Raw genomic sequence first — 25,694 nt, forward strand, 5'->3', positions numbered from 1 at the left:
AACTTTTTTTACTGGTTTGAGAAGAGTTCACTCATTTTAAATGAGTACATAGTACTGTTGGGGTTTACAATGTACAGAATGTGGACCGAAATATCCTACATTACAGTCAGCTCTCTCTCACGCACGCACGCACACACACACACACACACACACACACACACACACACACACACACACACACACACACACACGCACGCACACACACGCACACATGCACACACGCACTCTCCCACACAGATCAAACTGAATGACTGCACATACTCAAAAGACGTAATGTCACACTCTTAAATCCCCACCCACCCAGAGAAAAACATTGGGCAAACTGGGTCAGGTGAAGAACGTCCCGCACGTATCGCTAAGGCAAACACAAAGCTAGCAATGCAAACACAGGATTGCTTTAGATTAGAAAAACAAACATGACAATACCGAAACTATGAGCGATAAGACTTCTGTAATTCAGTTGTTAGCAGTGCAAAGTTCATGGGTTCAAACCCCACGAAAACCGTACGTGGAATGCAATGCAAGTTGCTTTGGAGAAAAGCATCTGTCAATTCATAAATGTAAATAAAACGTTATATTTACATGCTATCAATTAACATTGGCATCATACTTGGCATTATGTGGTCTCAGGTCACTGTTTCTTGTTTATGTACTAAAGAATAAATCAAGAGTAGATCTATCAGGTCCTCTTCCACCTTATGGTGGAAAAGGTGTGGGAGGTCATCTGCAGGATATGCTTTACTGCTCCTATTATTAATTATTCATTACTTCAGTTAACAGGTTCCATTGAGTTTGTTCCATCTATGACCCACATAGGAAAATTGCAATGGAAAGTAATAGTTCGACCTTTATACATAATGGACATAAAGAAGCCGGTTTAAATATAACTGAAAATGCATAATTTTAAAATACCTTAGTGTGATATATGTAAAGTAATGGATGATGCACCAAATGTCCATTATACAATAAAATATCAAATTATGTCAATAAAGATAACAGCAATTTTTTTAAGCAAAATATTAAAAAGTACTTAAAATATCAAAAATTGATTGGAAAAGTGAAGAAGTAAAGATCTAGTTTTTTCGTGTTTGTTTACAGATGCCAGTTGGTTCCTCTTTTACAGTAAATGACAATAACATATTAGCACAGTAAAATAACTGATAAAAGGGTAAAGAGCAAAAATCATCTTCCTATCACAGCAACTATCACAAACAAGAGCAAATCATAAACATAACTTATCGACTCATAAACATGTGCAAGTTCAAAGGAAAAACCATTAAACAAGGCAAGGCCCAGTTCCTCCTGGTTTTCAGGGGATAAAGAGAATAAAAACAAGAGACACAGATATAAATCCATCTGGTTGTTTAATTCTAATATATCACTGCTTAAGCAGGGATTAATGCTAAACAATCAGTTCATCAAGAGAGAGTCAAGCCATCACACCAGGAAAAGAGATCAGGGAACAGACATTAATCTGTCTCTATATAAAGATCCACAGATGACCCCCAAAATGCATGATGTTAAGCTATGAAAATTCATTGAACAATAATTACATTGCAAGATGAAGACAGATGAGCATACTGTAGCATGAGGTCCCTGGAAAAAACATTATTGAACACCTTAACTAAATGGAAATAACATTATGAGCATAGGCATCACTAGAAATGCATTTACAGTATAAGTATATATGTTTAAAGCAACACTATGTAGTTTCCATGTAAAAATGACTTACAGCTTCCCCATGTGGTTGAAAAGCGCAACAGTGTCTGCTATCAGACACTCTTCTGCAGGCAGGGGGAGGGGCGGGGCTGTGTGCTCTACCCTCCACCGCCACTTTCAGAGTGTGCTTGTAGCAGCTAGGAGGCTGCTCAGTTGCAGCAACAGTACAATTTGTCCAGTTAAAAGTTATTCTATCACTGAAATAATTTTAGAGACATTATTTAAAGGTAAAAAAACTACATAGTGTTGCTTTAAAGCAGCAAAGTTATATAATAAAAAACTGACTTTCCTATTCCTATTTCCTACAACCTCAAAATATCACAAACTCTATTAATCATTATCCTTGTGCATAGTAGTGTCTAAACAAACTGTTATGACGTATGACATTTCGACAACACAAGTCCTGTATCTAACTGGAACTGTTGACTAACATTTTATGCTTATAGCAAACCAAGCTTGGCGAGTGCTGGGTAACAGACAGAATCATTACCCAAAGGCTCTCACCATTAAGCTGTTTAACAAGCTTAAATATGGTTGCCAGGCTTGGCTCTAGCTTACATGTGCATTATGCATATATGCATTTTTCCACCACACAAACATGATGATCATTGTTTGGGTCTGTACTTAGCTTTAGGCAAATGATAAAAGATTTCTTTCCTAACAAAAACTAAAAATGCAAATAACAAATCAATAGCCTCTTTCACACAGTAATTCTGGTAAATTACCATGAATTTACCAGAATGAATTTACCAGTAAAAATAAAAATGTGCTGTTCACACACGCAGTGACGTTCCGTCTTTTTACCAGTAAGACATCATTCACACATCAGTATCAAAATACCGGTGAACTCGGAGAGAAAGCGGAAGTTACCTGTGGTGCGCGGCCGGCGAGCTCCGTGTCGTATTTGTAAACAATGGCGGGTTATGACTTACAAACATTTGTATGACCAAACAAATTGCGTTAGACGGCGTCAAACGGAACCTGCGCTTGCACATTAGGCTGCACAGATGGTGTGATAAGGACATCGGCAATATGGCAAATCAACACATCCTCACCCCATGTCGTCAATATTTGACGACACTTGACCATTCGTCAATATGTGACGGGGAGGGTATACCTTTCGCGTCATTTTTTGACGAACTGGGGACTTCAATACTATTACGTCCGTTGCATTCTCTTTCCTATTTTCTTACCATTTTCGCGTCGGTTAAGTAGGAAAGAGAATGCAACGGACGTAATAGTATTGAAGTCCCCAGTTCGTCAAAAAATGACGCGAAAGGTATACCCTCCCCGTCACATATTGACGAATGGTCAAGTGTCGTCAAATATTGACGACATGGGGTGAGGATGGGTTGAGCAAATAGATGGTAAGCTGTTTTAAACAACTTTGGTGAAGAAATGTGGATGTTAACTTCAGGTGTGCTCGACTTTTAAGCAGCATGTGTGTGGGAACGTCCGTAAACAGTTCGGGGTAAACGCGTCACCTGTATAAAAAACTTTCTGGTTGGCCCGATCTGTCAGTGCGGTCTGACGTCGTCCGCTCTAAATGCCGGTAATCCAATATTTTTCGTTCACACATAGCGCTTACCGGTAAATTACTGGTAATCTTACAACCTGTCTTACTGGTAAATTGGGAGCACTGATTTACCCGAAAGGTTCTGTTCACACATGACATGTTAACTGCAATTTACCAGTAAATTACCAGTAAACACTGTATGTGTGAAAGGGACTATTGTTTGGTTCGGGTCATATTCATTCTTTCATTTTTCTTTTATTACACATGGCACTCTGGAATGCTTGATTCTGATTGGCCAATGTTGACATTCCACTTTGTTTTCCCAGATTTGTTAATTCCAGATAACTACTAATAACACAGCCTCATCCGTGTACTGTAAGTCATCTTGACATGTGCAGTTTAATACTTACAAATACATAAAATATAAATGTGAATCATTTTTATCATGTGAGATTTTATTTACAAATGATTAAACCAAATGCATGTTTTCTAGTTTGAACGCATTTAACTTTTTTAAATGCGCCTTGGCTTAATGTTTCACCAGAGTTAAACATTTGATTTTTACCATTTTGGAATCCATTCAGCCAATCTCCGGGTCTGGCGGTACCACTTTTAGCATAATACATTGAATCTGATTAGACCATTAGCATCGTGCTTAAAAATGACCAATGAGTTTCAATATTTTTCCTATTTAAAACTTGAATCTTTTGTAGTTACATCGTGTACTAAGAACAACGGAAAATTAAAAGTTGTGAACTATACTCTCATTCCGGTGTAATAATCAATGACTTTGCTACCGTACCATGTGTGCAGCAGACGCAATGATATTACGCAGCGCCCGAAAATAGTCCCCGGGTATTGAAAGTTACCAAGGGGATAATTTTCAACTCCTGCAAATTAAGCCTGTATATTATAAGCCCTGTCTGGTACACCACCCCATAATCTTCTAGTACAGTGCGAGTTTGCCTTATGTTGTTAAATTGTTCAGTTCTTATCTATTGCTAAAAATTAGGGACATTACTAAACTTGAGAGTGGCTGAACAAATCGAATGTTTCATTTAGCTAATGTCACTTATACAACACTGTCCATCACTGAATTTAGCGTAATGCATATATAAATAAGCAACAATCAAAAAATCCAAACAAAGCAGATGAACTGAACAAGGGAAGTGAAGAAAACCAACAATCTCTCAACAGTGAAATGTAAATCTCATGCTATCTAAAAACCTCTTTATAAACCCATTTCGGTTTGGCTGTGTTGGAAAGTGGTTTACTTGAATGTCATGATAACAATGCTTTTGTTGAGTTTGCCTTTACTTGTGATCAGGCACCGTTCCCGGTCACGTTGCATAGACTCACTATGACTAATAAACACTCAAACCTGGCCAACTCATTTTGTAAAATGGATGGTGGAGGAGGCTCTATTCTATTGTTATAGACATACACCAACAGTCACACAGAATAATCGAGTGTTTACTAAACTAATGGAAAGCATTTTCTTGCACATACAAAAAATGTTTTGCAGCTACGGAACAGGATCATGATAATATGTACACAATACTTTAATCTAAGTAATACACAATATACTGCATACAATATATTGGGACAGAGTTCTACTTACTTCTAGACGTTTAATGTGTGAATCTTAAACTAAATACCGGCAGCTTTACCTCAATATGGATTATTGTCTATTACCATGTGACATCTTGAGTGGTAGAATCCAGGGTGCAGTTGTGGGGAGTAAATACATTGAATTACATACTATATCTCTAATGGACGTCTAGGCACTCTGTGTTAGACTAAGGAGGGAAGCAATGCTCTCGTGCCAGTCTATGTGTGACATGTGCAATGCCCTTGAGCTGACTGGCAGTGAAACAACAAATCAAGTGGCTTTATCCAAGTGTCTGAGTGCAGTGCTGAGGCCAATCAATCTTAAAATTGGCAATAAAATGGCAGCAGATGATATCAAACAGAAGTGCATCTTGACATATTTCTTTTGAATTGTCACTAGGATTTAATTATCCTATCAAAAACTCACTTGGATGACCTGATACTATAGACAACAAAATTCATCTGCATTAAGCATTATCCATCACAGCTCTGATACATGGGAACCCTATCACCACACTGAACAGATTCAATATACTGGCAATGAATGGAGAGTCTTTGTTAAAGATGCAGATGGGGCACCGTGAGACACAGAAGCAGATGGAAAGTTAGTCACAGCACAGTAAACATCAATGATCACCTGCCCAAACACCAACAAGCCCAATAAATCCCAAATATCAATAGCTGGATTTATATATGTAAACAATTAACTTTACTAAATGGATTGCTTTGGGAAAGTTACATTTTTTGGAACATGTCATGTTCATGTCCCTGTTTTTTTGCTTTTTTTATTTGGCAAGGCTAATGATGTAAAACTGGCATGCTTTTAAATCAAATGTTTTAAAAGAAGAAATTGGTAAACTTCCTTACTGTTGTTTGTCGATTATACTGTTCTCTCTATCACCTCTTCATCTGGAAGTGGCTTTCTCAAGGAATGTCAGTGGGTTTCTTACATTAAGCTCTATCTTTAATCTTGACTTTTCACATGGGAGTTCCCTTCATCTGGATCTGACTGCGCCAGCAACCATATTTGTGATGGGTTTGGTCCATGTGGACCCAAATTGCTCTTTTCCTCCACCACCCACTGATAGAAAGCACAGGCAATTATATTAAACTGTCTTCCCTAAACATCAACACAAATTGACAATCTACTATTATTATATTAAGTCATTATAAATCAAGTTACAATCTATCTGTCTGTTTTACACTTCTTTATTACACTTTTCTTTTTTAGACTTCTGTATAATGGGTAAGCAAAGGACATTTTAAAGAAAATGGACAGATGGACAAGTAAATAGGCCTGTTTGAAGAAATTAACTGGTAAAGGGGACGCACATTAACCAAAATGCACTATGATGGTAATATTATGTTTTTGACATTCTATCTGTTTAAAAACTTTGATGAGAAAATAAATTTGCTGAAATGTGCACACTCATGACTGTGTAAGGCAGGAGTACACAGCAGTGTGGTTTCTCAAAGGACTGATTTAGCCCTCTGGCCTCACAAGCTGACACTCTTCTACATGTCCTCAACGCAAAAGTACACTCTGGAAAAGACGGCAGTGTGCATTCGGCGCCATTAACATTAAGGAAACCCATATGAGGTAGAAAAGAATAATTTTAGCATAAAGCCCGGAGTATAGTCTGATTTTGACGTGTACGTTCGCACGGTCAAGCGCACAGCCTTGCAAATGATAGTTTATTTGACTTATATGCAGGGTCCGAAATTAACACCCGCCAAGTGCCAAATGCGGGTAGATTTTCCGTTTGGCGACTAAATTCAAAAGGCTACCCGCCACACTGGCGGGTGATTTTCATACCAAAATATTAATGCAATATAATGTGTTTGCCAGTAACTGATCTGGGAACGAGGTGAGCAAGCCACAGAACGTCTCTACGCTCCAAGTCTCGCACTAGAGACGGTCTGTTGCTAGCTAGTACTGCAGGTAACTTGCGGTCTCCAGCTATCTGCTGCATATTAGCTATCAAAATGCATCCCCGCCCTGCCCGTCGGGCTATCTTGACTTATAGGGAGGAAAACATATATTTAAATGCTTATGCATTCTTTTTACAGATTTGGATGGGTAATAATGGTGTATGAAATTCAGGCATTGGGAATTTAAATTACGTTTGAGCGCGCGCTCGAGTTTTACTTTCACTTTCGGGATCGCGCGAAAAGACGCATTACAGGAAGCAATCCGTGATTTGTCATGGATTTGTTTGGCAAATCCTCCAACTTCGTCCTGTCAGTCATTACTATCCTCACGTAAGAAAATTAAATCTCTCGCAGCAAACTTTAAAGTGATATAGATTGTACGGGCAGTGAAGAGAGTGACTCTGTGCACAATCGCTCTTAAAGCGACAGTAGCCCCTGTTTTTCTGATCGAAAAAATGATCCAATCTGTAACTGGATGATCCAAACTGTGAGATTTGTGACCCACTAAACCACTTTTAAATGGTGATTAAATCTGGTGTGTGGGGATGAGCAGGAAAAGTTGGTTTACATGGAAATCCAGTCTTTTTGTTTGTTAAAAAAACAACATAATCAAAACAACAACAAATTTGTGTTTTGATAGATGTTTTGTCTTAATATTCTACATTAAAAGTGCTGTATTTTTTATTCGGGCTACTTGCATTCATTTTGGGCTACAAAAAACTGAAAAGTGCCTGCCAAAGGGCTACCAGGGATTTTGAAATTTTGAGAGCCCTGCCATGAATGCAGCAAATTAAATTAATTTACATGTGTCAAAAAAGGCTGTTTATTATTCTGGCCGGTAAAAAATGTGTTTGGCTGGTGGATTTTTTCATCTACCAGTCCCCGTGGCAGGTGAGCCAAAAAGTTAATTTCGGACCCTGCTTATATGTGTACACAGACGTTCGATGCACGGCATTGCGACAAAATGCAATGCATCTCCTGGGCTACATGTTACATTCTAACGTGCGTGCATGTGCGAACTACACGTACAAAGCACGCAGGGTTTCAAAAATCCGGCGGTGTACGTACAATTTGCACACGCTCTTCTAATGATGAAAATTGCATCACACTGTACGTGGACGCTCACATACGCGTAAAAAATGGACTGTAGTGTGGCCATTTGACCTTGGATTAAGGTGTCTTTCAATTTTTGGCAACAGTTCGAAAAAGGCCCCTTTTTGCTCCAGGATGACAATACCCATGTTGTGCACAAATAAATACATGGTTACATAATTTGGTGTGGACCCCACTAAACACCTTCGGGATGACCTGGAATGCTGATTGTGAGCCAGACTCTCATCACCCAACAAAAGTGCCGAACATCACTGATGCTTGTGTCTAAATAAAAGCAAATCTTTACAGCTATGCTCCAACATCCAATGGGAACCTTCAGAAGAATGGAAGCGGTTCAGGAGGAATGGTTTTTACAGTAAATATGTACAGTACAACAAGTGCGTATAGGTGTGATTTTCTGGCACCGTAACCACATATATTGGACATAATTGACTAAAGACTTTATGATTCACTGTTTACTACATAATATCCTCATTCTACACGAAATATACCATTGAAGAGGTCATGAAATTTTGGAACACTTGGAAGTAACAGCGCCCTGCTATTATTGTGTAATAGGTTTGCATATGTAAAACATCTCTGCATGTGTGAAACTGCACTTTGTAATTATTTTAAAAAGTGTGGAGGCGGTCTTATGCTGCGTTTACACCAGCTGCGGTAGAGGCGTGAAGGGCGAGTGATTTTAATGTTAAGTCAATGTGAAGACGCATTGATGCGCGTCTGGAGGTCTCGCGGCGCGTATGAGGCGTTTAACGTGGCGCGGTAGACGCGATTCCGCCTCATTCGCGCGTCTAGTTGACCGTCTGGCGCGGTACGCGCGAATGGTGCTTTTTGTGCATTTTGCGTTTGGCGCGAATTTGCGGCTGACGGCGGAGTTAATTTTTTTTAACTTTGGCGCCGCGTTAACCAATCAGGAGCCTACTTGCTGCTGCCGCCCGGAGTCACTCATTCAACATGAAGGAACGCTTGATATTGTCCGTGAGCAGTCACCCGGAGGACATTGGGCAACCTGGTAGGTTGTAAATACACATTTCACTTTTGAGTCACGTGACGTTTATCCACCCGCGGCATTCCTGACATTTTTTAAACTATTTTTCCCCTATAGTAAAGTTACCAAATACAAACCGGTAGCTCTCTTGATAAATGCACAATCAACATCAGCCATCTTGCAAACAGACCACCCCATAGCACTTGCCCCTCCCACAAGAAGCGGATTTTGCCTCTGACGCGCGTCAAATGCTTGCTTTTTCAGCGTGTCTAAAGCGAAGTAGACGCACGGAAAAAGCAAGCATTTGACGTGCGTCAGAGGCATTCAAACTGTTCAAGCGGCAAACTAGGCGCGGTAGACGCGATTTTGACGCCTCAAACGCTGCTGGTGTAAAGGCAGCATTACACATTACTATAATGTCATAGTCACACACTGTTATAAAACGAGTCGTATTCTGACCTAAGCTGTTTTTGAAATAACAAGGAAGTGTTGAGTTTTTAAAACAGGATATTTTTATAGTATTATGACCTCTTAACTGTCAAAAGATCAAGTAGAATTTGAATTGTCAGTTTAAGACCCCTTTAATATATTTAATAATGTACAAAACATTATCCTAGATTCCACATACAGGGTACCATAGTGTATTGTGGTATGGTTTTAGAAATTATCATGATAAAAATGTATGTACCATGGTACTTCAAGTACATATTAAAGTACAATCTCATGCGCCACAATAGTTCATTTGTAAGGGGATACTATTTGAATTATGCCAAATGATTTTTCAGCAATATCTGACTATGGTTCTTTGCCTCCCACAGTATGTGGACAAGTCGGATTTTAGACTTTAGAAACTGCAAGGCAGTTACACAAAGCCTTCTGCTCAGATTCTGCTGATTTGAAAAGCCACTCGCCTTCCACATTCTCTCTTCTCTGGTTCTGCTGATGATAAAATCAATAGACCCTCTATTGTCTAAAGCAAAGTGTAATGAAACCTAATCAGTATGAATCATTCTTGGGACAGGGACGAAACAGGATGGGGTCCACATCTATTGTCAGTATTTAATTCATCAGCAGCCCAGTTTTATGGAAGAGTATCTATCAAATGACAGAACTACTGCAGTTGACTTCAGTTCAGTTTTAATGTCAATGTCGATGATTAGAACAATCAAAAACAAGATTAAAATCACATTATAAATTCTTAATTTCCTAAATACTTTAAGTTCAAGTAAAACCTTTCAAAAATATGGTACAGTACTGGACATACTAAAAATATACTTTTGATATAGCATTAGAGGTATCCACATTATTTTCGACGTGGAAGTAAGTGATGTAACGTAAACGTATTTCCCTTTTTTGTGCGAGACTTTAATTTCAATAGCCATCCGGTGTTGTGGGAGCACGCACAAAACAATTAAAACAGTCATGGTAAATATTTACTACACCTGCCACATATAACCCAGTGGGAGGATGAAATGAATAAGTGGCCTGATATATCTATGAAAGGTTTTACTGGATAGATGTGTGAATACTGATTATGGGTGTGTGTGCACCACATCCTTTAGCTTTTGTGCGTGGATTATGGTCAAAACAAATGTTTTGTACAGATTAACTTCTAAGTCCCGGTCTTCCTGGACTTTATAATAAATTAACAAGCCAGTTAAAACACCACAATCGTGTCCCCTGCAGTACGACTACTGGAAGTTTTACACAAAAGAGTTCAAAGATGGAAGCGCCCACATTTACGTCATAAATATGTGAATACAGTTAATCTTACACTTATACTTATATTTTTAAACTATGGTTGAGAAAAAAGGGACAAACCAAACCATTGGATTAAAAAAAACAAGAAAATGTATTTGACCAGACCATGGGTTTAACGACCGAACATTTTAAAGCGCTCTCTTAACACTGGAACCCATCGTAATGTTGAGTCTGTGTTTTTTTATTTGGAGTCGTTTGATGCCCAATGACACACAGCCCTCTAACATGCCATCATATTGCTTATGGTCTGTCACGTGTGCAGCTCGGACATTCACGTAACCCTGCTGCGTGCATTAGAAGGTTTTTAAGAAGGCATATGAAGGTGAGTGGTCACGCAGTTGACGTCTCTCCTTTTGAATCACGCTCAGGCGCGATTGCGGTCACACTATAGCTTTCCAATTGAACCAATTAAACCGCGCTCCAGCCCACCTCTGCAAGCCGGGCAAGGGCACGATTAACCAAACCACAGAGCAATCACACTAGCCAAAGAACCAGGGTTTGGGGGTCAAACATGCCCGAGGGCGGTTTGGTTTGGATAGTCTGAGTGCACCCTTAGACTTTAACAGCCCATCATGGGTTAATTTATAACCCAATAGTTAGGTTTGTCATTTTGATCAAATCATGGGTTAAGAATAACCCAGCATTTTTAGAGTGTTTGTTCAGTATTATATTTTGTTGCCTTAAATTAAAATAGCTTAAAAAGTTAACAAGGTGTATTTCAAGCAATGTTTTTAACCAAACCATATTTGAGCACCATTGACTTCAATAGTATTTGTCTTTTCTACTATGAAAGTCAATGATGCTCCTGTTTCCTGCTTGACTACAGTAAATGACAGACTTTTCAGTTTTATTCAGCTCTGAGCTCACCAGCATCATGTGTGCAGTCTGTAAGATTCACGGTGAGCAGCACAGCTCATTCAGATGACTCATCTCACAGACCCACATGCATGCTACGCTCAAACACACATGATATTACAGCCACACAGTACACAGTAGATCATTAAGATTACAAACACTTCTCAATTATTAAACGACATTGTCATACATTAAGTAGAATAGTCGAAAATAACACCTGACCGAGAAATTCATACACTCGTGTCATGTTAAAAAACACAGTAACACAATGTATGCAGAAGGTCCTTTTTGCAATGCGTCATCCACACGTCTCGATGACAGATGCTTTCCTGTTATATCACAGCTAAGGTCCATTCAGAAACTCCCTAATCTGTCCATCCTGCCACATAACTAATGCTTTCAATCATCACTCCACAATAAGAACAGAGAAATGCAATACATTGTTTTTCCCTCTGGCTTGGCTACTGTTTGCATAATGGGCTTTTTAAGGTCATAGTATGCAAAAATATATTTAAGATCAGCATAGATGCTTATAAGAACAAAATAACTAAAGCCACAAAAATCAAATTGGGCAAAATCAATAAAAAAAAACAATGCAGTCTCATCTCAGCTACTGCAAGTTGCTATTTTTTTCATCATTTGGAGTCTAAGCATATGTAATGTCATGCAAATTGTGCAAATTTAGCAATTTAATTCATACATTTATTTAATTCTAGTGAATTATTGTATGTGATATTCACTACATACTATATAGTGAATGTGTTGAGTCAGCAATTTTGTATAACTTGCATAAAATGCCTCTCTGACATATATGTAAATGTTAAATTCAGCACTGCTGTTAGATGTCATAATCAACTTTTGCCCTCTTTTTACACTAACAGGTACACTAAGGGGCCACCACCGAGTCAGCTGTCTTGTCAATCAAATATTGAAGCGTGAGCGCTCTTTTGCTGTTAACTGTCATATTAGCAGAAACTTTAAAAAGAGGACGCTTGCTCTGACCTTGTTTGAGGGTGAGAGGTGCACAAACACACAGGAGAGAGTGAGCGAGTGGAGTCCGGTTCTTCAAAGCAGCTGTAAACTTCCCTCACCACAACGTAAGGCCCGCCTCTCCCCTCATTCGATTGGACAATGCAAAGACGCGAATGACGTTGGGCGCTTCTCCGCTCTCAAGGCGCATTCACACGGGGCGTAAGCGTTAACGCTTAACGGAAGGATTGTCTGAAGCGTGGCCAACAGCTAATCACAGTGGCCGCTACACATGCTCTGTTCTTCCATAAACGTAATTGGCTGGCTCTGTCTAGGTAATTTGCATAAGGCGATCTGATTGGTTGACGCACGCGTTGCCGCTTGAAAAGTTGAGAAATGTTCAACTTCTGTCGCGAGCAACGGCACTGACGCGGCGCCGACGGATCCACAATTCAGTTCGGCAATGCATGACGTCACCCATTAAAGTGAATGGGAAGCGTTAACGCTGACGGCGCATTAACACGGGCATCCTTCAAAAACGCGTGCGCGGCAGGCAGCAAAAAACCGCAAGGTGCTCGGCGCGCGCAAACGCGCCCTGCCCATAGAATATCATTCAAAAAAGGCACCTGCAACTGCCATAAACGCTTTTGGTGTGACTAGCCCCTAAGGGTGTTTTCACACCCGCCTCATTTGCGCCCCAAAAGCGGACCAAACAAGCGGACCGAGACCTCCTTGAACAAGTGGTCTGGGTACGCTTTCAAACGAACTCTAGAGCAGTTCGTTTGTGGTGAGAACACGATCCGAGATCAAACCGACCTAACTGCATAATTACTGCGCATTTTGGACTAAACCAGCTGCCGTAGTCAGCTGCGCAGTGCATTATCGTATGAGGAAGTGTTTGTTGACAGTTTCTATTAGCAATATTAGCACAATGACAGATTGCGGACATACCTGGAGTTGCGAGGAGGTGCGGACGGAGCCTCAGAAATTTGGTGTCTTCGCCTATTGTAGTGCATTAAAACGTTGTTTTAAAGCCGTATCCGCGATTAATTCTGGAAGTGAACAGTTTGTCTAGAGAGCTGTATATAAACTATGTATAACAACCAAAGACATAATTACCGCACGCAGTCGTATGTCCATGGTGTCTGCTGTATTTTCCTCCTTTTTGTTTACTTCCGGGGTTCCGTTGGAATTTCGCGCACATTGATTTTGACCAATCGAGAAGCAGTTTAGGAAATACGTTCAAATACATGTGGGCAATGAGTAATGTGGATCTTATCACATGAATGAATTTTGGTTCGTTTCAACTGGTGCGGACCAAAGCAATCAGTGTTGTGTGAAAAGGAACCAAAACTGCTAAAAAAGCTACAATGTATCATTTTTTGCTTTTGGTTCGGACCAAATTAACCGAACCACAGATGTGAAAACACCCTAAGTCACTATTGTATCTCTGCATTATTTTGACAATTACTTACATCATTAGCAATTTACCAATTTGTATACAGAATACAGACACTGTCTGAACTAAACGACAAAATTTACAAAATGCAAGATGTCAGTCAGTCATAAAGATCAGATCTAAAATCCATATCAAATCTATATGCATTGTAAACAAAGTCTTTCAGCATTATCATGATCACAAGTTGACATTCACTAGCTTTGAATGTTTGGAGGTACTGCAAAGCAGAAAAAAGCCCCCGTAGATAAATAACAGAAGTAAATGAAAACAAAAACACAAGTGTTTAGGGACCATTCACTTCCTGTCTGTGTAGTGTATAAACCAGTTAGTGAAATGGATGTAGACAAAAGAGTATGTGTTTAATAGCTTCCTCTTCCTTATATTGCATTAGACATATAAAGCAATATACTATTTCACTTAAGAATCTTTCATCCAGTCCTTGCTGTTTCTGTAACCACTGCCAAATGCAAACCAGCTCAGAAAAGAGATAATCCACTCCCATAATGTAAACAGGAAATTATTGGTCAAGTACTTTGCTGCTCTGAGCTCAGCGTTTCCTTTGTACAAATACCACACTTGTCAGAGTACTATAAAAAAGTAGTAGTCTAAAATGTACAAATACAAACTTTACTAACATAACTTAACAGTACAACATCGACAAACCAAATGTAGCTATTACTATTGTGTTATGACGTCAACGACATTAGTTATTCCTACAGGTAATTTGTTTTAAATACCAACTACTGCAACACACTCTGTTTACTACACCATGTCTGAATTTCATTTACTGTATTACACTGCTGTTTACCTTGATCGTGGTGGCAAATGAGGACACAGGGATTTCTTAATCCAGGGTCAAATTCGGCAAACAGTTCTAATCTGGGGCCTCCGGTACCACAAACAGACTAACAAACACCCACATACAAATAAAACTCACATGTTTGCAATGGGGCAAGACTAGTGTTAAAATTGATACAAACAAGAAATTTGTTAAACTTAATGTTTTACACAGCCAAATGGTCTTCCTCATATACATTGAGCAAAAAAGCACTCAGTGCACAATTTCATTTGATTTGAAATTATACAAGCAGTTTATTTATGTACTGTAAATTTGTCTGTCTATGCTTTTGCAGATACACAGAAATTGACATGTAATGCAAGTATACGCACAAAATAATGCATCCTCAAATAAGTTGAAACTTAGTCATACAAGGAGTCTATTCTTTTCTTATTTTGCAAAGTTCCTTTTAGTTTTTTCATCTATTGTTGTCTGCTGAACAAGGGTACCCATTCTTTAAAGTATGCTGTGTTTCTGTAATAGGGGGTGAGAGAGTGTTATCAAACTGGACTGAAAAAACTATGCTAAATAGCAATAAAAGCTCATATTCATATGCAGGGTTCCCACACCTTAGTTAACTTTAAATTCAAGGACCTTTCAAGGACTTTCCAGGTCCAATACCCTCAAATTCAAGGACTAAATGTGGGGACACATTTCAAGTGAGAGAAAGGTTACATCGGTTTCCTTTTAAGATACATTGTTACTCTTCCCTTTTGAGGGAACTTGCCCTGCATCACTATTGTGACACTTTGGGGACGCCTCCAGGGGTAAGTGCGTCTGAATGTGTATATCAAATTCAACCAATGGTGAGGCTTAATGACAAAGACAGGGTGATGCGGGTGCCAGGAAGTCTATATCGCTATCTGAAATATTGCCAAAGACAGCATTACAGGGCGTAGGAAGTATGGCAAGGGAGACGCAGCGTCTCGTTCCCTTCTCAGGAAACAACAGTTACATACGAAACCCGAGAAGTTTTCATGTCAAACACTACCATGCAAAAAAGCATTTTGGTATGAATCAACATTCGCATACAGAAACATTTAAAGCGAACAGTTTAGCACACGTGCTTAAAAGGCAAGAAATTTTATGATATTATCCTACACTACAGGGAATAATATGGATTTTTTTTCAGGAAACTTCTTGCATAAAATAGATTCAAGCACTTTCAATGACCTGCATCTGTGTATGTTTATTTTCAAATACTTCCCAAAGCCTTGAATTATTTTCCCCAGATTCACAAACTTTCAAGGATTTCATGGACCTGTGTGAACCCTGCATATGGGAACCATTTTTAGCACTACAGAGCACTTATATGGCACCTCTGTAGAAGCATGACTATAGCACCACTTATGGTCTAACATAGCACAATAAGGTGCTACACAGGTGCTACATAGGTGATGCTTAGCACTAAAAATGGTTCCCCTATGATTACAGGCCAGTGAACCACTTTTAGTGCTATTTAGCACCACTTTTCTTTTGTATTGATGTGTAAGGAGGCGCAGAGTAAAAAATTCACCCTTGTGGATTTTACGGGGCTATGTAGTTCATGTTAATATCAGTACAGCTTAAATAAATCTGACTGGATTTTTAAAGCAACACTATGTAGTTTTTTTTACCTTTAAATAATGTCTCTAAAATTATTTCAGTGATAGAACAGCTTTTAACTGGACAAATTGTACTGTTGCTGCAACCTGAGCAGCCTCCTAGCTGCTACAAGCACACTCTGAAAGTGGCAGTGGAGGGTAGGAAACACAGCCCCGCCCCTCCCCTCCCCCTGCCTGCAGAAGAGTGTCTGATACCAGGCACTGTTGCGCTTTTCAACCACCTGGGGGAGCTGTAAGTCATGTTTACATAGAAACTACATAGTGTTGCTTTAATGTAAAAGCTGAGCCCCTAAGAAAAACCTTTTGAGAACAGAGCTCAGCTTGTGTATTACCGAAGTACTGTGTGACAGATGCTTCCAACGCTATGGGACGGTGAAGAAACTTCCTCCCACAACCACTGTTTGCTTAAGCATGCTGAGAAAAACTGGCCCCGGTACAGTATCTGCCCCAGCCACTACAACCAGAGTAGTGCTCTGTCTCACCGCAGTGAGAGCCTTTTCATATACAGTACAGTACTGTCTGCATGCACTTCCTCTTTTACGATCTAATTTCTTATGATCCATGTTTATTAGATAAGATTAATAGTTTTGCATATCATTAAAGGTGCCATAAAATGTAAAGCTGTATTTACCTACTGGTAATGAACTTTGAGCTTTATCATTTTGCAGGTATTATTTATGCTATTACAGCAACATTACACACTAACTAAAGTTGACCTTTCATGTCTGAAGTGGCAAACTGTCATATGCAAGATATGAAGAGCTTCGTTGCAAAACGAGATAAATCCATTTTTTAACATTTTTGTCAAAACATGTTTATTATTATGTTATCATGTTATTATTTTGTTTTATGGTGCTACTTAGCTGTATTTTTTAAGTTATGAAGGTTTAAATCAAAACAAACCAACTGCAGTTGAATTGAAATTAATTGGAATGCACATCAAAAAAACGAGATTTCTGAACAATTAAAAAAACGGTGGTTATGTCATTTTGCAACGAAACTCTTCATATATTTGTTTAGTTGAAATCAGCTGGTAGAGACTAGCACAAACAATACCAGGGTCATAGATTTGATTTCAAGGGAACACACGCATCTTCCAAAAGTACAAACATATATGTGGTTGTCTCATGTTACTTTAAAAACAAAAACAAAATAAAGTCAAGTTACTCATGAATCACCTACTGTATACATTTCTTTTACACCTGGTATAAAGATGTTTTTTGGTCGATCGGATAACAAGTAGACGGAACTAAATATAGTTGTAAACGGGGTGTGAGCTTTTCCGCTTTTGACCACATTCAAAGGTAGCCACAATAGACTGCATACTCTCCGCCAACTGATCTAATGTGATGTACCGAGCACAATGTTTTTACACCGGACCTGACTTCTAGCGTGAACACACAGTGTACAGCACAGTCTTTAGGCTTTCATTGATAAAACTAAAATGGCTGCTCTCTGCCTCTTTAATTTTTGTTTCATTCTGCAAGTGTTTGAAAGTTTGCGCAATCAATTGCTCTGAAATATCAGAGAAATCTTATACATATACATGTGCAGCATGTTTGTTAACAACACAAGCAGGACAGAAGCGGTCGAGAAAGTGGACAAAAGAGAAAAAATTAAATACCAGGTGTAAACGTGAATGTGTCTCTCTCCTCCACTAGTGATCCGATTGACCAAAAAGCATCTTAAGGGGGCGTCTCTTTTCTCTGTCTTACCCCTTACCCCTCAGTTTTGCGGGTTCATGTGAGGCGAAGTGGCGTCTCAATTCTCAGTTTGATCAAGGGCTAGGGCCAAGGCATAGGGATACATAGCCTTTTAAACGAAAGAGAGTGGTAAACCTTAACGTAGGAATTTCTCAGGAGAGCCGGCATCAAAATGTTTTATGGATGAACGTCGAACTGTCAAGGAGTCGCACAAATGAAAGTAATGTTATTTTCAGCAGTTTAATTGATATTATATTATGACACTCATGTTTTATGATACTTTTAATAAAATGTTCAAGCGGTTTTAATTGTAATGTTTTTGTTTTGAATCGCTAGTTAAGGCGCTAGCTAGCAGCTAAGTTAAGCGCTATTTGTTGAGCTCTGCTCAGGCAAACGATACCACAACCTGAGACGACAGCATCTTCTTTGGCTACATTTACATGGAAACGATCTGAAAAGAAACCGCAAAAGTGGTGTTGCGTTTTTACTCTTTAGACGAGAATGCGACGGTAGATCGTTTTTAAGATTTCCACTCTGAAGGGTGGTTTCACTTTTTTTGTGTTTTAAGCCCCCAAAACGCCGTCGGCATGTAAACGAAAGGCATATCCGATAAAATATTTGTACGTTTTCACCCTCGAGCGTTCTCGTGTAAACAGGCCCTTTATGTCAACGCTTGTCTGTTTACGTAGCAGCCAGTTAATGGCAAGGGAAGGTGACGCAAACGGTAATCGAGTGGTCTCTCATTTTTTAGACGAACAATCTGACTTACCCCTTCACTCGGTTTCGAGGGGCAAGGGGAAGATGAAGACAAAGGTGAAGGAGTAAGACAGAGAAATGAGATTGGCCCTAATACCAAGTATAAACAGCCCCTCAGAGTAATTCTGTGGGCCTCATACACAAAGTCACAAATAAGCATTGAAGCTAGTCATTCCTTAAATGAATATATTTATGAAAAGTTGAGCAGAAGGACATAATGGAATTATTCTTTTATGACTCCCATATGGCACATAGACAGATCCCTTTAGCTAATACTGAACGAATGTGTTGCATCAATTGTCTGGGTAAATACAAAATATCTACTAATTTCACAATAATTTACGTCAAGAAATATTGATGTTTTAAATGTAATATCAATGTGTGGTAACAAGCAAAAGTATCATCCACTTCACAAAATCTAGTATTTCCTTTGTGGTACTAACATGCGAACAATCATATATATAAAAATCATTATATTATGATTAAGTATGCATCGCTTTACATTTACAATCTACATACAATAGTAATTTATGATGTGCACACTGGATCAAATCTATTTAACTAAGCATAATTTGTTTTTATACAGTGTGTATGAGGATATACCAGCCCAGTCACACGAAATTACGTACCATTAGTCACGTAATTTTTTTTATTCTTTTTCGTGATACTGTCACAAATTTTCCATGTTTTTTCGTGATCGTATCACGAATTTCTGTTCATGTGTCATTGTCACGTATTTGTTACTCAACTGTTTTGTCCTATTTTCTGACCATTTTTACTTCGGGTTAGGGTTAGATTTACATAAAATGACATCCTTACCCAAACCCAACTTTAACCCTAACGCCAAGTGACAATGTTTTAAAATTAAGAAAAAAAAAAATCAGAAAAAATACTATAAACTAGTGATGCACCGATGCATCGGCCGCCGATATTTATCGGCCGATTTTTGATGAATTTGAAACCATCGGCATATCGGCAATAGCACGAGAAAGGCCGATACCGATTGTTTATTAATTAACCGCATAAAGGCAATGACTTGCATGTCTGTTGTTCAATTAAAATGATTTAATGTTTGGGTGTGCACTAGGACTGTTCCGAATACCATTTGAGCTTCGAAGCTCTAGTAGAAATCAAATCAAATATTCAAAGCTTCGGAAGGAGGAGCTGAACATATTTTTCTCTTTAATAAAGGCAGGAATCTGTGTGTGTATGTAGCAGCGTGCCTGTCACGCGTGCTGCGAGAACAGCATTAGTGAAACAAAACACCAGCAATACTTTTAATAAGGTAGCCTAACATTTTTCTAACAAACAAACACTCCCGTATCAGAAATTAGAAGCATAGTAATTATTTATTACGTAAAGGGTAACTTAGGCCATTTAAATAAAACAACGTAAATAAATGAACGAATTAATGAAGTTCAACAAACTGTAATAAAACGGTAGCATACTTTCAAAATCAAGTTTATTTACTAACACTTACACCATCCAATATGTTTTTTCATCAGTAAACCAATAAAGAAGATATTTTGCAGAAACCCCAGTGCTCCGTCATGCAAGTCAACCGATCCGCCACTTTAAGCATATATATCTAATACAAAAGTAATCCCCCATAACTCCGTGTGACATATTGACGTCTTGTGAAGCAAATCAATCCGTTTTTGCAAGAAACTGAACGTTATTTACAACACTATTAGCGTGAATGCCAAAGCAGGAAGCGCGCTTTCTGTTTGAGGCGATCTCTTCTTCTACTGGCTGCGTTTGATGGCTGTTGGCTATGGATGTTGATCTCTCTGCGCCACCTATAGAGCTGGAGCGTGAAGCGCACTTCCTGCTTGGCAAAAGCTCTGCATTAACGGTGTAAAATATATATATATTCGAATCTCAAAACTGAAAATCAAATGTCAACCAACGGAACGAATATTCGAACATTCTGGTCCAGCCCTAGTGTGCACTATACTTAAGCACAGACAGAAAACCTTTGTTGAGCTGACTCAAATGTCTTGGACAATAAAAGAAACAGACTGCACTTTAGTGGGGCAAGAAGTCCAACTTTTTTTGAAGTAGCAATATTTATACTCTGTTTAAAGAAATAGCACTGGCATTATTTATGTTTATTAAAGAAATCCATTATATGTAAAAATAAATTGTTAATGTTGTTAATAAAAGAAATGCTGAATAGCAAAAACCACCTTTGAAGGTTGTCATGTTGTCTTATTATATTTGTTTTAGCTTAATTTGTGCCTCTTATTATGTTGGTCAGTTGAATGTTAATTAGATACTATCCATGTTCAGTAAAAATAATTTGATGCAGAAATAAACTAGCTAATAGAACAACTGTATAGTGTTGTAAAGTGTTTAATATCGGTATCGGCATCGGTATCGGCCAGAAGTTGTCTGTTTAAATCGGTATCGGTATCGGCCCAAAAAAATCCTATCGGTGCATCCCTACTATAAACCAATACTTAAAGTGACATCCTAATGCAAACACCAAATCTAACCCTAAACCGAAGCGAAAATGGTTTGAAAATAGGAAAAAGCAGCTGAGTAACCAATACGTGACATAAACAGAAATTCGTGATACGATCACGAAAAACCGCGGAAATCCGAGACAGTATCACGAAAAAGAATCAAAAAATCAAGTAAGACTGGGTAGGGATATACATACTATAAATAAGGCTAACTTCGATGTACTTGAAGAAATTGTGTGTAAATGCCTTCTCATGTGTGACATGGGGTTGGGTGGGGACAAACCTCCACCCTGCAGGAAATACTATCTACCACTTGCACTATTTAAAGCAGAGTATATAGCAGCCCTTCTATTTAGAAAGCATAGTCAGTCCCCACCCAGACCTGGCTAGGGTCACTGCCATGACTGTCAGCCAATCTCAGCAGACATGGGTAATAGCATGGACAAATTGAAAACGGGTGACAATTGTTATAAGCAATCAATGTAATAACGGACATATTGTTAAAAATGTAATATGGTCGACATTCAGACGGTATTGTATGCTTTTGAGCTATGAAAAGCACCATCACCAGCACTGTATCTTGAAGACATGATGGTGCATGAGGTATCATTAGGTTAAAAATGTCAACATTGTGTAAATATTTGAGTATCTCAAATTATCTAATTTTAGGCTAAATGCATACAGCTTACATTCCTGTTCAATGATCGCAAATGATGATATTTGAACAGTCTGGGCACAAGTGTAAGGATGGGAAAAAAATAATAAGAGGAACCAACCAACCATCTTCCTGCTACAAATAATAAAAAACGACAATTTCCAATGGTCAACGGCAGTCTTTTGCAATATAACACACACAAATCCACTTTCGACTCTTCTCAGCATCAAAGTAGAGTATCTTAGTAACCCCCCTAACTTATTCATCATCAATAGGTTCAGTTTTTTTTACAATTTATTTAGCAGACATGTAAACCCGAACATGATTTTTGCCTTTCTGGGAGGCATCATTATCAAAAAACACGGTGAAGTGGATTACCTTCCTATTTTGCACCTTAAGGTAATCCACGCATAGCTAACCCAGCTAAGTCTTTGCCAGCCACACTAAAAGATTCACTTCATGTTACAGCTATTTGAAGCCAGCCACAGTGAATATATTACTTTTTGCTGCTACAGTACGTTGTTACTTAATACTTAAGCTCTGTCACACACAACCACACACCCACACAATATATAACACACCAGATTATAAAACACAATAGATGACAGTGACACATCCACAGTGGGAAGGGCTACAGTATTATACATCATACATTCAAGTGTATATATATCTACATACATACTATAAAAACACAAATTACGCTTAATTCATTCGATTTGATCCAGTGTGCACATCAAAAATGACATCAACTGTTAATGCATTGATTAGGAGCCTGTGAAATTGATACTGAGTTTATTTGATCCAATGGTATAAATAAATGATACGTTCTCCTCAGACAAACAGTTACATAAAAACCTCGTCACACACATGTGAATCAAACCATCCCCCGTTTCTCCGTCCAAAACACAGCTGACAGCGGCGTTCACATGAACACACACACAGAATCACACATCACATGAACGCATCCCTTTAAAAAGGCCTTGAGTAGACACATCATTAGCGTTATAGTATAATGTGTATGTATACGTGTATAAACTCCATATACAAAGAGAATTCTGAGAGGGCCAGCTGGACACATAAGCCGTAACAGCAAAATCCAAATAATCCTTTACAAAGACAAGCAATTTAAAGGGGGGTGAGACAAAAGCACAAAGAAAAACAAACAAAAAAATGGCTGCTGTTTGACATTCGAATACATATTCATGTACAGTATGGGATCATTTCACATGGAGATGGACCATCAACGTCTAAATTGAGAAGAATATGTATGCAAGTTACTGGAACGTCAAGCCACTCAAAATAGCCGGCCAGCTTATGGCATTTTAAGCCAGCACATGTCGGGCCGTACACGCAATGACAAGCAAACACGGAGACTAATAAGATAAAAATAGACCAAGCCCTCACCTTCCATCATGATTGCAGATTTGCATTCCTCTATCTCCAAGGAGCCTGAAATGGGAGGAGGGGAAAACAGAAGCCCCTGGTTACCAGATGGAGGGATGTAATAAAAAAAGAGCACGCGTCCGGCTTCCGATGCCCTCTGGTTTCAAGTCCCCGTGTCCCTTTGTATGGAGGGCTGTCAGATGATTACCGTTCCATGTTTAGGCCATGGATGTTGCTGCTAGCCACTGCGGCTGTGCTCTACACGATCACCAAAGGATGCTCAAAAGGGGGCAAGAAAAAGCAGAGCGGTGAGGCAGAAGGGAAAGAGAGAGGGAGGGATGAGGAGAGAGGGTGCTGCTACTGTAGGAGGGAGGGAGGCTTTGCTGAGGTCATCGCTCAACTCAGCCAATCCCACGGGCACTGCTGCACGTCACATGGCAAGCGGTTCATCGCTTCTGTCAGCGTCCTCGCTGGGAATTCACATACGCAAAAAACACACACATACAGTACACACACAGCTTACCTTGTTATGGTGCAGCATGCAGCTCCTGCCAGAACAGAAAGGAAGTGGATTAATAGTGTGTGTTGGTTGCCAGAGAAACTATAAAACTATTTCATGTATGTGTACAATTGTGACAGATATGCAAAGTAAACGTCCTCTCACTCAAGGCTCAGCTGCCAATGTTCTGCCTCATTCCCTGTATTTCTCCCTCACTCACTGATAAATCAATCAATCTGACATCACATGTGACAGAAACAGTAGCTGCCTTAGAGAGGGAGGAGCTAACATTCAATACAGAGAAGTGACAGGGGAGGAGGGGTGAGGCCATGTATGTGTGTGCATGTGAGGGATGGCAATTTATTTTATATGAGGAGGTGGGTCCTCTGAATTACTAATCAAAAGACAAAAAGGGGTTGGGCGGACTGACAATAAGCTTTATATTTCACTAAAGCATAAGTTGGACTTTAGACAGAACCATAACATTGGCTAATGATTGTTTGAGGGACATGTAGTATTCATAAGAGAGTTATTCATTTACTAAATGCATTATCACAAAACTATTTATGAGGACAATAAAATTTAGCAGTTAAGCCTTGAATCTATTCTATATGCATTACATATAATTAACCTTTTTTTTTTTTACTTAGATATGTGTATTCTGTGATTATTATTACAATTATCACGTCTCTATTCTCACTGTAAGTCACGATTACATGATGCTGTTTTATTCTAAAGCTTCTGTTCAGTCATGCTTATGTCCATGTGAGGATCTCTCCATATTATCTCAGTCTTTCTCCAAATGTCTCTAGCGCCCTCTGTCTGTAGTCATCATCTGTTAAACACAGTCAATAAACGTCAAACTACTTCCAGTACACTCAGTCTTTATACAAAATGACATTTAGGGCCATAACCATTATGGACAATGGACCATAATCAGATTATTGTTGGAGCACCATGGGATTTTCAATAGACAATTCACATTTAGTTCACCACACCCTCAATCCTACTTATTTGATTTAATCCTACAGCTGACCAATACTAAACTATCTGACCTACTACAAAAACAAACCACTAAGGATTCCCTCACAAAAAAACCCTCCTCTATACTGCAAAAAAATGACTCTCTTACTTAGTATTTTTGTCTTGTCTTGTTAATATCTAAAAAAGTTTTTTCTTGATAAGCAAAATTACATAAGAAGTAGTTCTTAGACAAAATGTAAATTTAAACTGCCAATGGGGTAAGCAAAATTTTCTTGAATTTTTTATGAATTAAACGTGCAATTTGTAAGATATTTGCAGTAAAATGTCCAAAAACCATTAGGCCAGTGTTATATATTTTGTCCAACTGATTACTATCAATATCTGTAATGTTTTCAACTACTTGTAAATCGTGAGAAAATTTCCATTCAAAACATTGACACGGGGCAGTGCAGTCTCCTGTCAATGATGTTAATATCCATGAGACCCTTTGTCACCGCCTTTACTGACGTAAAAACCACATGACAACAGTGGTCGAGTTCGAAAAAATAAAATGGCGGCCAAGGAAGCGACTGGAGCACAAATTTAGTGTAAATAAAGGTATATTTTCACTTTTTACACATTTTAATTGCATTTCTAGCAAGAAATTAGTATTGTAGTTTTCAAATATTTGATTAGTTATCACAAAGGCGCTCTCTGTTTAAATTTCAAACACGCTGCCTTTGAAGTGCGTCCGAAAGCCTTTCTCTGAGCTGCCTTCATGCCTCCGAAGTCATTTCCTCATGAGGCAGCGAGGCAACAAGTCACTGCCTTGAGTTTTCGGACGCAGCCAGTGTCGTGGACAAATGCGGAACTATGCGTTAGCGCCTGTCGTGCTACGCGAT

General features: G+C 38.9%; 1 protein-coding gene across 21 annotated transcripts in view; it reads right to left on the reverse strand.

Annotated features, from left to right (window-relative positions):
- Positions 1-25,694, reverse strand: part of sgip1a (SH3GL interacting endocytic adaptor 1a) — a 123,559-nt gene that overhangs the window by 73,765 nt on the left and 24,100 nt on the right. For 14 of the 21 annotated variants that reach the window (XM_055212236.2, XM_055212233.2, XM_055212247.2 and 11 more), the window contains exon 1: positions 23,352-23,838. In XM_055212236.2, the coding sequence (XP_055068211.2) occupies positions 23,352-23,361 (10 nt within the window). In that variant the 5' untranslated portion in view covers positions 23,362-23,838. The other 7 variants (XM_055212231.2, XM_055212230.2, XM_055212242.2 and 4 more) reach the window with 4 other exon arrangements.

This window comes from Misgurnus anguillicaudatus, chromosome 8, assembly GCF_027580225.2.
Source record: "Misgurnus anguillicaudatus chromosome 8, ASM2758022v2, whole genome shotgun sequence".
Taxonomy (NCBI): domain Eukaryota; kingdom Metazoa; phylum Chordata; class Actinopteri; order Cypriniformes; family Cobitidae; genus Misgurnus; species Misgurnus anguillicaudatus.